Source organism: Carlito syrichta, unplaced genomic scaffold, assembly GCF_000164805.1.
Source record: "Carlito syrichta isolate Samal-C Ts95f unplaced genomic scaffold, Tarsius_syrichta-2.0.1 Scaffold309429, whole genome shotgun sequence".
Classification (NCBI taxonomy): Eukaryota; Metazoa; Chordata; class Mammalia; order Primates; family Tarsiidae; genus Carlito; species Carlito syrichta.
This window is the reverse complement of record NW_007253525.1, coordinates 288305-302771: the sequence shown is the minus strand read 5'-3', so window position 1 is coordinate 302771 and position 14467 is coordinate 288305. Positions and strand designations below refer to the sequence as shown.

The window sequence follows — 14467 nt, the reverse complement described above, 5'->3', positions numbered from 1 at the left end:
TCATCATTTTCCTTCCTCCCTGGCTGACCTCCTCCTCAACACTTAAATACTGGAGCTATTTAGGACTCAGGTCTGGGCCCTGACTTCTCACATTCTCTCCTAAGGTGATCACAGTCATTCTTATGGCTTGAAAAATGATCCACAAACTGATGACACCCCTGCCCAAGACCTCCCCCAGGCCCCAGGTTTGCACATTCAATGCCAACTCTGCATTGCCCTTCGGACATCTCTTGAATGCACACTTAACTCCTCATTGTCCCCCTTCTTTCCACTGTCTCTTCCCCATACAGCCTCCTCCCCCCACCAAGTCTTTTTCTTCTCAGGAAATGATGTTATTGCCTATCCAGTTGCTCAAGCCCAAAACCAGGCTGTTGCCTGACTTCTTCCTCTTTCTTCCCTCTACACACCCAGCCTATCACAGATGTATCTAAGACGTATCTCAAATCTGTTCACTTTTGTCCATCTTCATGGCCACTGTACTCTCACCCAGACTGCCACAATAGCCTGACTCTCCCACCTCTACTCCAGCTACCCTTCAATCCATTCTCCACTAGGCAGTTAGAGGGATCTTTGAAAAATGTAAATTACATCATCCCATTCATCTGCTGAAAATCCTTTAATAGCTTCTCACTGCATTTACAATAAAATTTAAAACATTACCCAAACGTACAGGATCCCACATGACCTGGTCTCGGTCCATTTATTCAATCTTCCTGGGGTCCCTCCCCATCACCCAGCACCTTTCATCCATGATAACCTCTCCCAAGTTCTCTAATGCACAGAGATCCTTCTCATCTCAAGTCTTCACTAAACACTTCTGAAAATTCTTCCCTGGCTCTCTACCTGGCTGGTTCTATAACAAGGATGCCAAGACAACTCAGTGGAGGAAAAATAATAGTCTTTTCAACAAACGGTGCTGGGCCAGGCATGGAGGCTCATGCCTGTAATTCCAGTACTTTGGGAGGCTAAGACAAGAGGAATGCTTGAGCCCAGGAGTTTGAGATCAACCTGGGTAACATTGCCAGACCTCATCTCTAAAAAACAAACAAACAAACAAAAACCAAAAAGAGTAGTTGGGTGAGGTGGCATATGCTTGTAGTCCCAGCTAGATCAAGAGTTCGAGACTAAGGTAAGCTGTGATCTTGCCACTGCACTCCAGTCTGGGTAACCAAGTGAATCCCTGACTAAAAACTAACAAAAATGAAGTGTTGGGAAACCTGGACATATTAAACGTAAAAATGTAGGTGAGCGCAGTGGCTCATGCCTATAATCTCAGCACTTTGGGAGGCGGAGGTAAGAGAACTGCCTGAAGCCAGGGGTTCAAGACCAGCCTGGGCAACTTGGTGAGACCTCTTCTCTATAATAAATTAAAAAATTAGCTGGACATGGTGGTGTGCATCTGTGGTTCCAGCTACTTGGAAGGCTGAGGTAGAAGGATCACCTGAACCCAGCAGGTCGAGGCTGCGGTGGCCGTGTGCTTGCCACTGCCCTCCAGCCTGGGTGACAGAGTAAGACTCCGACTCAAAAACAAAAACAAACTCTTACAACTCAACTAAAAAAAAAAAAGTAACTCTATTAAAAATGAGCAAAGGACTTAAATAGATATTTCTCCAAAGAAGATGCTCAACATGACTAATTATTAGGGAAATGCACATCAAAGCTACATTACGGCACTATTTCACACTCATTAGGATGGTCATAGTAAAAACAAAGCAAAACAAAACAATCAGAAAATAACAAGTGTTGGCAACAATGTGAAAAAGTGGAACCCTCATGCATTGCTGCTAGGAGTGTAAAATGGTACAGCCACTTTGGAAAAATAGTCTGGTAGTTCCTCAAAAGTTAAATATAGTTATCATATGACCTAGTCATTCTACTCCTAGGTATACAGGATATATGCCCAAGATAATTGGAAACATTTGTTTACACAAAAACTTGTTCATGAATGTTCACAGCATCATTATTCATAATAGTCAAAAAGTGGAAGCAACACAAATGTCCATCTACTAATGAATGGATAAAGTGTGGTCTATCTATATAATAAATATCCCTTCCATCAAAAAAAGGAACGAAGTAACTAATTCCAGATATGACAGGTATGAACCCTGAAAACATTATGCTAAGTCAAAGAAGACACACATAAAAGGCTACACATATTGTATGATTCCATTGACATAAAATGTCTAGAATAGGCAAATCCCTGAACTGAGACAACAAATCAGTAACTGCCAGGAGCTATAAGGATGGGGCTATGGGGAATGACTGCTAATGGGTACAGGTTTCTTTTGGGGGAAGCGGTAGTGGTGAGGAGGTGCTCTGGAATTAAAGAGCAATAATGGTTACACAATCTTATGGATACACTGCAAAACCACTGAATTGAACACTTTAAAAGGGTATACGGATGACATCCCAATTAAGGAAAAAATAAATATATGCACACAATGAGACCTATGAAAAACTAGTCTATAGTAGATTGGAAATTTAAATATTGGGTCTTCATAAAGATAGTTTTAGAAGCACAGCTGTAAAGAGTTCAATGAGTTGTTTGCTGAAGGGCTCACTCCTAATCTTGCTCTTTCCTGCTCCTCTCTTTCACATATCACACAGACACACACACACACACACACACACACACACAGTAATAGAGGCTCTCCACCATCACGGTTGAGGAATGGGGTTGCCACAGGCATCACGTTCACTGTGTGAAGGCTATACTCCATGGGCCGGTCCAAGCACCCAGCCACCAATCATGACAGCCTTCTGAGCTCTGTGGAACTAGTCTAACATTAGGCACTAATTTAAATGAACTTTTTTTTACCTAATGTCTATGCTGAACTAAACATTTTTCATGCAAAAAACCAGGCCTCTATTGTTAACTTTATTGAAACTGTCCAACATAAGTGAACCTGAGGGGTTAATCTAAGGAATATAATGAATGTGTTCTGGAAGCTACCTACCATTACGGCTCCGTTATCCTGGCCCACAAATATCCGTCTGCTATCATGATGGTAAGTCATAGCAGAGCAAGGAGCTGCCAGAAAGACAAAGACCATATTATGAGCAAAGCTAAGCATTTTAAGTCATTGTTCAAAGCACATTATGATTAAGAAGAGCTATGTAATTTTGGTTTTTTAAAAAAGGACAAAATGTTATATAAAAGAAAACTATGTAAATTGAAGATGTCACTGAAGTTCTCTCTGTTGTCTTAGTTTTAAATCCTAATTTTACAAATCTTCTCAATTATTTCTATAATTTTGAGTAAAGGGAGCCAGCATGAAGCTTCATCTAAATGAAACTGCTACCTGTAGCCTGGCAAGGCTTGGGGATCAATGCTCACAGCAGGTGATCTGTTGCCCAAGGGCTCAGGAGTTCATCCTGCCCCTGACATCTTTCCCCATTAAAGGTCAGAGTGGCTGTAATTTGTGCAAAGTGGGGTTTTCCCAGCACCAGAATTCCCATTCCATGGCATATGTGAGCAAGCTGGGAAAGCCACTTTGGGATTACTCTTCTTCCCAATGATCAAAAATATTTCCTTTTGCATCAACACATATAACCCAGTTTGTCGCAACTGGAGTTGAAAGGTGTAGACAGATTTCTGTCTACAGCAGTGTTATGTACCTGGGATGACATCTGTCTCTCCTTATGTACATTCTTCCACACTCTACCTAACCTCTTCCAGAAACCATGAGCCAGAGAAAAAGTTCCAGAAAAAGAAACAAACAAACAAAACCTCTAAACTGTCCCTTTCTGCCAAAAATTAGAATTAAAGTGATTTATAAAATGGAACATTTGGAAAAAGGAATGTTGGGTTCATTTTGGCCTAAATAATTTTAGTTAACAATGAAAAACCCACAACAAGAAAACGCATGCCAGAAAACAAAACAAAACAAACTTGAGTTTACTTTGAAATAAAACTTCCCATAAAGAAGTAAAAGAAAACCCTTCTAAATGAAGTCACCATTTGAGTAAAATTCAAAGTTCTCTCTCTATAATGGGCTGATATTCTCCACCAAAGGAAGAAAGTAAACTATAGTATTCAATTGGGTACTCAGTTATATCCAAGCAAAAACAGCTAAATGACCATAGAAAGAGACTGTTTCAGTTGCATTCAAGAACTATGTAACTGAAAGGTAGTTACTGAAATTGTCTGTGCACAAAGCCATTAGAATTGACTATAAGCCTATATACCCTTATCCATTCTGTTGATGTTTGAGATTAAAGGAATGATCATGCTTAAGAATTATAACTGGTCAGGCTCAGTGGCTCAGCCTGAAATCCCAGCACTTTGGGAAGCCGAGGTGAGTGTATTACCTGAGCCCGCGGGTTTGAGACCAGCCCGGGCAACTTGGCAAAACTTCATCAGCAAAATAAATTTTTTTAAAAAAATTAGCTGGGCATGGTAGCGCACGCCTGTAGTTCCGGCTACTTGGAAGGCTGAGGCAGAAGGATTGCTGGAGCCCAACAGGTGGACACTGGGGTGACTGTGAGTGTGCCACAGGACTTCAGCCTGGGAGATGGAGTGAGACTCCAACTCAAAGGAAAAAAAAAAAAGAATTATAACCATAAAGACACATGTACATATATACACATATCTTCAATTAAAATGTTCTTTAATAATCATAAATAAAATTATCTTCGACAAATCAAATTACGCTTTAATGATTTCAAAGATTCACTGTCATCATTTTTGCTTGCTCTTTAGTGGTACTAGATGCATTAGTTTTAAGCTTCTTTTCCATTTTTTTAATGCCCAATCCTATAACAAACTACATAAATATGTAAAATCTGTCTTTTGAGTAAAAATGTTAATATGTTAGGAAATTTTATGAGACTAGAGAATTTTTACATGTAAAAAAGAAAAAAAGAAAGATCTCTAGTTTGTTTTGTATATAATAATGTCCCGGCTTTCTTCCTACAAGGGAGGTTCCTACTGAAATAAGCAACATAAATCTGAAATAAAAGGACAGGGGTTGAATACTCAGGTATATCAAAACATAAATCATCTTCTAAATCAGAGAATTTTTTAAATTAAGATAATTTTTTTTTAATGAAGACAGGGTTCTCACTTTGTTGCCCAGGCTAGTCTTGAACTCCTGGCCTCAAGCAATCTTCCTGCCTTGACCTCCCAAAGTGTTGGAATTACAGGCATGAGCCACTAGGCCCAGCCAAAATTAGTGAACTATTTTTTTTTTTGAGTTGGAGTTTCACTCTGTCGCCCAGGCTGGAGTGCCATGGCATATTCACAGTCACTCCAGCATCCACTTGCTAGGCACTGGCGGTTCTTCCATCAAGTAGGCGGAACTATAGGCACATACTACCATGCCCAGCTAAGTTTTTTTATTTATTGTAAAGACGAGGTCTTGCCAAGTTGCCTGGGCTGGTATCAAACCCACGGACTCAGGCAATACACTCACCTCGGCATCCCAAAGTGGTGGGATTACAGGCTGAGCCACCGAGACTAGCCAAGTGAATTCTTAAGAAGGCGTCACTGCAGTCTAAGAACTCTGGATCAGACTAGAGAGCCAAGTCCAGTCCACTGAATACTTTGTTAATAAATAAAGTTTCTGGATTTTTGGAACACCGCCAGGTCCTTTCATTTATGCATTATTTATGATGCTTGCATGCTACCCTTACATACTGTTTACAATTGCTTTCTTCCTATATTCATGTATTATTTATGTTTGCTTGCATGCTCCATTTACATATTGTTTACGATCGCTTGCATACTACCATGGCAGAGTTGGGTAATTGCCATGGAGATTGTTTGGCCCACATAGTCCAAATATTTACTGTCTGATCCTTTGCATACAAAGTTTGGGGGCCCACCCCATAACAGTAGTGGGTGGCATAGTTTGAGTCACAGATGGGCATGGATTGAAATTCCATCAACTTAACCTCTCTGACTTCAGTTTCTTCATTCCCAAAATGGTAAAAATAAAATCTACCTTGCATAGCTGTTGAGATGATATCATAAAATGTCATCAAAAAAAGGCATGAGGCACATAGTAGATGCAGAAACTAAGAGTTATCATTTTTCTCAGCTAAAGCAGATTCTGAAAGTTACTTTTGTTAGGTGAATCAATGTTATGGCACATAATTGGACTAAATATAGCAATATACTAAAGTTTGGCTTATTGATCATTATGTCAGGTCACAGGAAAATGTTCAAATTAGTGGATAACCAGTAAAACATCCTAAACTGGATAATCTGCCAATAGCTTTCAGAACCAACATGACACTTTTCTTCTTGAATTTTCAATTTAATTTTGAAGTAACAGTTGTTCTAGAACAATTAATTTATTTCTCAAAAATTATTCATTCCGTTTTCTTCTTATAGTGTTCCTGCAGTTTTATCAATAGATACAGGTCCAAATGGAGGCAACATGCTGAATAAAGAAGCATCTGGAAGCAACATGCTGAATATGTGTAGACACACACAAACACACAGGTGTTAGCCACCCACTGCAGAGAAGCTGTGACTGTCCTTTCCAGTCCCTCCTTCCTGATCTGGGAACTCCTTCAGGAGGGAACAGTTAAGCCAAGTTAGGGAAGAATGAGAACACAGGGAAACACAGTCACTTGCCCAGATCTTGTAGTCAAAAAGGTGTGCACACCTCTACAGCTAGGGCTTTGGTGCTCTGAGAGAGAAACAAATTACAAAGTTGTACTAAATATTTGGGATAAATATAAGCCAAGGAGTAATGAACTAAACATAGAACAAAATCTGTATCAGTCTCCTTTCATCTCTATTCTAATGAGTATTAACACCAAGGTTGAGGACTCAAGGAGGTTAAGTTACAACCAAAATATTAACTATGGAGGAAGAAGGGGTGGAAGGAATAACAGCAACAGTATCAACAAGATTCTCCACAATGATGGCAAGGCATTTCCCAGCACTGGTCTGAGTTCCTCAAGCTGCTGCTACTTCCAGCTAGTAGAACTATCATTGGGAAGGTAAGGAGTTATTGGCCTAACAGAAGCTTTTGTTTGTTTGTCATGGGAAGGTAAGGAGTTACCGGCCTAACAGAAGCTTTTGTTTGTTTGTTTGTTTGATTGTGTAGAGGATGGACTGAGAGGCTCAGGGTATCCCACCTATGCCTTGCTCCCAAAATTCCCAAAGCAAATTGATGAATCAGGCTCCAAAAGCACTTTCACTAAGACATCGGTCACTTCATATTTCAAGGTAAGAATGCAGTGTGAGAACCAAGATTAGGCATCCACAGTACATGCAGGCATGGGTAATGGGGAGATGCTACCACTCAGCAAGCCAGTTATGATCAGGTTTTCAGGTAGTCTAATGTGCCATGTATTGTAAAAGTTCATTTCTCCTTTTATAACAGTTATCTTTATGTCAGTGTTCCAAGAAGTCTTTCATTTTCATTGAATGATTATAAAGACAGAGAAGTTGACCAGCTTGCCCAAGCTGTTGGTAGAAGGTAGGAACAAATAAAAATCTTGATAAACTACTAACTTTCCATGAAAATTATTACAGTATCTACACACTGCTTGCACAAAGGAATATAGGTAGAAAGGAGGAGGCGCTAACCGAGAAGAGAGGTGCATGGAAGGATGACTCAAATGGATGATATGTAATCTGTCGGATAATTGGCTACTCTGTGTCTACAGCCAATCTTACAGTTCTGGAAAACCTCTTAAGGAAGCTGTAAACAGTGTAACTGCATCTGAAACTACTGTCAAGAATTCTTCTTTACAATGGTCTTCGATAACAAATCATCAAGTACACATCAAGGAAAGTCTTTTTTCTTTTCCTAGGAGCTCCACTGCATAGTGAAGGAAAATCCCTCATTAAGGACCAAAACCTCAAGAAAATTAGCAGCTCTGTTTGCTTTCTGCAAGGAAATTTGGGACAGCAGGATTCAATCCCCCATTTGGGCTTGGGTGGCATCTAGGCATTCTCTGCAGAGCTTTCTCTTCAAGAAAGGCCGAAGAAAAGAAGTGGGAAGGGAGGGTGGCAATGCTGTTTAGATCTGCATGACGGGCTAGAATTACCTGCAATCTGATGTCACTCCATCCCAGGGCTGTCTTAAAGTCTCAATGTGAAAGCTATATCTTCCTGGTTTATTTTTAGACCATAACTGGCTACTGCGAAAATTCTCTATTGAGAATGTGTTGTACCTTGGACCACAGGTCTCAGTGGTACCCAGAGGTCTAGGAAAAGGCTGGGCAAAGGTGAGTCATAAAGCAATGGAGGGTCAGAGTCCTTTTTTTAGTGCCAGTATCAGCAACTATAAAGTACAAAGTTACTACTAATATAAGTCAGCCAAATAAAGACAAAGGAAAACCTGGGCGGGGGTTGGGGGGGATCATGCCTGTTTTCCTTTTTTCTTTTTTTAGCATTGCTCAAGTCTGCTTCAGTTAAGCCCATAGACCCAACTTCCTTTGAAAAAGAAAAGCAGTTTTCCTGCAGTTTGTTATAGCCTGTCAGAAGTATTAGGCAACTCAGAAACTCATTTTGAAATCTAGTAGCAATTTTTAATCAGACATTTTGAAATGTAAATCATCAAAAGTATTAGAGACATCTTCCTCAAATGGAACAGTTCGGTCACTTACAGGCCATTGTGTGGTAAATGCTGGGCCAGTATTGACCGCTGTCTCTTTTCAGCCATACCCGGATGGTTCTGTGGAGAAAAGAAAAGAAACAAGAGTAGTTTTCAGTGATTTTACCTTCTTTTGTATTGCAAGAAAACTTAATTTTTTTATTTTCAATACTTTTTCCCAAATAATTGGACAAATATATATACATATGTATATTACACACATGTATAGTATATAGCATGTACCATATATATATATATAATTACATATAGTATGATGATATATGGAATGGCATGTATACCTAGAGGCCAGTATGTCAAATTATATGGAAATGTTCATAATATGATACACAAAAACTGAGAACTATTAATTACTTTTCTTGGTAAAAATAAATTATGTGAACTTAGTTGCTGAGTGTTTGAACCCCAGAGGCAAGCAGTAGATACATTAACATAAACGGGAAGAAGCAGCCTACAGAGGACAGGAATGGAATGGAAGACAGGCTGCGCATACAGCAGAGCACAGAGCACTGCTCGTGTCCCGGCAATCCTGTCTTCCACCTCCAGGAGGAAAGTATTGCAAACCATGGCTCTGAGTCTGTTTTTCATCAGGGCAGTGAGGAAATCCCGTGAATATGCAGGAAAATGACAAACGACCAAAGGAACCAAGGCTTCATAGTTGGGTTATGACCTCAGAAGAACAATGGCGACACCACAGTCCCCCCTGCACACTCACCAACTTCTCCCTCTTCTGTATCCCCAGGATGCTCACCCTGCTCTGCCTCCACAGTTACTCATAACCAGCTCATCATCCTCATTGTCAACTCTGTGATAATCGTTTTTATATTTCTAATGACACAGGTTCTGGCACACAATAGGTACCAAATAGATGTTTACAATGCAAACTAAAATTCGTGAAGACTAAATGTTGATGCTATACGTTTTCATCGGGGGAGGCAGTCTGTGCATGGCACATGACATGGCAAGTGGCTGTGCACCTGACTGGCGGGGGGGGGAGGGGCAGAAGCCAGGTACCGTGGAAGCCAATGTCCTCTCTGATGATTAAGGACTTCATTGAGGCCAGTGAGAGACCCCCACCCCTGGGCACTTCCCAGGAGGTTCATCTGCTCCTTCCCTGAGTACAGTGCCAATAACCACAAGGCCTAGAAGCTAAACACGCAACTGTGAAAGCATGAGGAGGGGGAACCATTTGCTTGTGACTCTGAAGTGTGTGGAAAGACATTCATCAGCAACTACCACCCAAGTCGCCACGTCCTCATTCATTCTGGGGAAAAGCTGTTTGTGCAGCTAGTGGCTGTGACCAAAAATCCAATACAAAATTCAACTTGAAGAAACATCTTGAACACAAAATGGAAATTAGGGAAAAAATGGGGCAAGGCATGGTGGCTCACGCCTATAATTCCAGGACTTTGGGAGGCAAACACCAGAGGATTGCCTGAGCCTAGGGGTTTGAGACCAGCCTGGACAACTTGTGAGACCTCGTCTCTACAACAAATCAAAAAATTAGCTGGGCATACTGGTACACATCTGTAGTTCCAGCTACTCAGAAGGCTGAAGTGGAAGGATCATCTGAGCCCAGCAGATGGAGGCTGCGGTGGCTGTGAGTGTGCCACTGTACTCTATATGGGTGACAGAGTAAGACTCTGACTCAAAAGAAAAAAAAAGAAAAGAAAATGAGCAAAAACAATATGTATGCAATTTGAAGGTTGTAAGAAGACCTTCAAGAAGCATCAGCAGCTGAACATCCATTATACCAGTGTCCCACTACTCATGTGTGCCAGGAGGGATGTGGTAGCTCTCTGCCTCACCCAGCAGCCTGGAGCCATTCAGCCAGGCCCACGAGGGCTGCAGTATGTGTCAAAAGGGATGTTCCTCTGTGGCAAAAACATAGGTGAACTTCTGAAACATGAAAGAAGCTCTTTAGGAGGATATAACGTGTGAGGTATCTCGGAAAACATTTACACAGAAAGATTCTTCTAGGCAGCATATAAAAACTCACACCCCAGAAAGGGACGTGTGCCACTGCCCAGGAGAAAAATGTGGTAGGACCTACACAGTTGTTTGATCTCCGGAGCCACATTCTCTCTTTCAGGAGGAGAAGCACCCTGTTGTGTGGGAACAAGTTACTGTGAGAAAACCCTGGAGGAACAAAGAATCACAGGCACGCTGTCCTGCATGATCCTGATGAGAAAACAGTGAAGCTGAAAGTAAAACCATCTTATGAAAATGGAGTCTGGCTCTTATATCAGTGAATGTATCCCTCTAACAGGAGGCAAGAAGAGCAAGGCTTACTGTCATCTAAAATAGAGAGTTGCTGAACTGTATGGAAAACAAGGTGCTCTTGACAGTGGCAATACTCACTCTCAGCTAAGTTTTCAGACGCCTATTTTTCTTTCTTAAAATCACTGATGCAGAATAAAAAAAGCAAGGCAAGTAAAACTGGTCTCTGGGGATAAAAAGCCATTGTTTCTGAGGGAAGAGAAGGACTGTGTGTGAAGGGATGTAAAGGAACTGTTTAGGGGAATGGCAAGACTCTGGGAGCTGGAGACCATGAATGTGTGCATTTGTGAGAACCTGTCCAACTATACCCAAGGTCTGTATAGATCACTGTAGATAATGAAGAGAAAATTACATCTAGTAGTTGACCAAATAAATAAGATGACCTCACACCACAGCAAGCATAATTCTATTTTGCATATGAACTAGATACAAGGTTTGATCAACACAATATGATAAAGCCCCGAAATCCACCTGCCAATTTATTGAAAACACAGAGAACAGAAGAACATATCAAACACCACCACAAGAGTGTGTTCAGCAAAATCAAAACTGCAGGAAACTCGAACGACAAATGACTCAGTTTCTTCTACAAGTTACATGCAAGGGAAGAAAAACAGAGATGAAGGATACCTGTGATCAAAGAGATTTTGGCACTATCTCAAGCAACAACAATGTGTAGACATATTTAGATCCTAATTCAAATACACTATAAAATATATGCATATCATTATGAGCAACTAGAAACATGAACACTAATTAGATATTTGGTATTAAAAAAGTGTTTCCATTTCTTTACGTGTGATAATGGTGTTGCTATTTGTTGTTTTTAAGAAGTAAACAATAATCCCTAAATATCTCACTGGCCTTTGTGTGTCACCCTCAGCATGACCACCGTGGTCCAGGGTTCATCACTCGGAGTATAGCCAGCCTCCTCTCAAGGTTCCTAGTAAACTCTTATCTCCCTCTGCTCTTTCTCTAGTACACTCTCTGCCAGCTACATCTCCCAAGGAACCACTGCATCCTACTGCTCCTGTGCTCAGAATCTACCAGTACTTATCTCAAATCCAGTTTCAACTGTCACTTAGTTCCTGTGACTCCCCAACCCAGACCCTGCATCCCAGTGAGCTGTCATCCTCAAGTTCCCCAAATATGCCAAGCTCAGGTTACACCCTAAGCCCAACTTTCTCACCATTCTACCAAGAAGACAGTGTTTTCTGGACAGACTACAGAATGAGTACCATTTCAATACAACTCTCTCATTTAAAAGAATCGATGGGAGCTTGTAATGATGATCTTAGGCCTGAACTACTCATTATTTTGAAAATTATTATGTTGACTATATTCTACATTAGTTAAATCATAATGCTTATGGATGCATTCCAACAAGGGATGAAACCCAAGAAGTTGGAATAAGTGAAAGGTGAACTCCCTGCTAAGCATTAATTTTGTTCAAGGATTTGCCTACACTTCCAAATACAGGAACAAAGGTCGAGGCTTCTGAAGACCAAAACTTCATGCTGTGCCACCTCAAGCTTACTGGCTTCATTTGTACAAAGATCATAAAGTAAATCTGCCAGCTACCTATCAGTTAGGATTCTTAGGACCAAGAAAGAACAGAATACTGACACACTCTGAAACTCTTCAGATCAAACCTAAAGGTCTTGAATGTGTAGATGGCTCAAATATTTAGTGCCCATGCTCTTTCCCTGTACTCTTGGAAAGAAGGGCAATATCACAGAACTCTGTAGTGAGGAGGAAATCTTGAAGGTCATCTCTTTCAACCATTTAACCTGCAAAAGCCTCATTTTAACTTTGTACAATTTCAAAATGATATTTAAACTAGCCCAAGGTTAAAATGGAACCTACCTAGATTTCAGCATTTTGAAACACAGTATTATTTCCTTTGGAAGACAAACAGGATATAAATTGGACCCATGCTAGAACCCAACTAACAAACTAGGAAATTGGAAAGATTCCCATGATCTTTTATGGTGTCTTGTTTGAAAACTGTTTGTCCCTTGTTTGGGAATCAGATTCCAGATTAGACAATTCACCTTAGCCATCAGCACTACCTTTATATTCATTCCCACTTTCTAGCTGGCATTCCCTTCCATCTCTTTTCATACCTGACCCTTCTTCTTCCAAGATTAAATCAAACCAATAGTAACACTTAGCACTCCCAAGGACTTATGTATTAAACAGAGTATGGCTGGGCGCAGTGGCTCATACCTATAATCCCAGCACTTTGGGAGGGCGAGGAGAGAGGATTGCCAGAGCCCACGGGCTCAAGACCAGCCTGGGCAACTTGGCAAGACTTCATCTCTACAATAAATCAAAAAATTAGCCTGGCATGGAGAAGCGTGCCTGTGATTCCAGCTACCTGGAAGGCTGAGTCGGAAAGATCATCCGAGTCCAGCAGTTTGAGGCTGTAGTGGCCATGAGTGTGCCACTGCACTCTAGCCTGGGTGACAGAGTGAAACTCCAACTCAAAAAACAAACAAACAAACAAACAAAAGTTGTATAATATCTATGAGTAATATAGGAATTTATTTTGTATTATGTCCAGAATATTTCTCATTGGGTTAACAAATGGTAAAGATACTTGTAAAGATGCTTTTAAGTTTGGCTACTTATTTAAAAATCAACAAATTCTAGACTAAAAAAATTTACTCTACTGTAAATTGGAAGTAAAATCTATTCAATAAGATAAAAGCAACATAATAATATAGTGTAGCAACATTTTATAGGAGCAAACTATTTAAAACTCTAGGATGATATTAATAAACTGAAAAAACATGAAAGTGTCAAGATCAGATGGTTTTATTTTACATAAATCACAATATTTTCTGCCTGGATGTATTTCTAAGCTACTCTCTCCACTAAGATAAAGTAAAACAGCATCATTTTTCCTTTAATATTTTCACAACTTTACATTCACTCACCTAAACTCATTTTATGCTTTTCCTGCTGCTTATTTTACCCATTTTTCTAGTGGCTGAATTTATCTTACATTCCAAGACCCTGTCAATTTTTGGGAAAAAAAACTTTCCTTAAAATCACAACCTTGGAAATATGTTCATTCTTTTTCAAGCTCTATTTTTAAGTTGTTTTAAAACAATAGTCTATTTTTCTAAAAGGTACTTAGAAAGGAAATATGTCATTTCTTTTAAAGCCTACATAAATGTCTTCCAAACTTTCCCATGCTACCATTCTTGTGGAGGGCTTTGCCCTTCTTGTTAGAGAAGCAGGGACTTACATATAAATGTAGTATCTTCCATGGACAGATGAGAAAAAAGCTCTCTTCTTATGACTCCAATGCTGTACATACATAACTACAATACATGCACATCACTACTATCACTTTATTTGTCTATCATTATATATGATTCACTTATTTTCCAAATAAATAAAATGCCAAAGTTGATTCATATTGCTTTATTTTAAATATTTTAGATTAAAAAGTTTTTTATAGCCGGGCTCGGTGGCTCAGCCTGTAATCCCACGCCTTTGGGAGGCTGAGGTGAGTGGATTGCCTGAGCCCACGGGTTCGAGACCTGCCTGGGCAGCAAGACCTCATCTCTACAATAAATCAAAAAATCAGCTGGGCGTGG

At 40.2% G+C, this 14467-nt stretch overlaps 1 protein-coding gene across 2 annotated transcripts in view; it reads right to left on the bottom strand.

The window, feature by feature from the left end:
- The window catches only part of WDFY1 (WD repeat and FYVE domain containing 1), a 33764-nt gene extending 25127 nt beyond the window's left edge, over positions 1-8637 (bottom strand). Inside the window, exons 1-2 of one of the 2 annotated variants that reach the window (XM_021717165.1) lie at positions 8572-8637; positions 2958-3031 (exon numbers count right to left, since the gene is read on the bottom strand). In XM_021717165.1, coding sequence (XP_021572840.1) covers positions 2958-3031; positions 8572-8578 — 81 coding nt within the window. In that variant the 5' untranslated portion in view covers positions 8579-8637. The remainder of the gene's footprint in view (positions 1-2957; positions 3032-8571) is intronic. The other variant, XM_021717166.1, reaches the window with a different exon arrangement.
- Positions 8638-14467: the final 5830 nt, after the last annotated feature.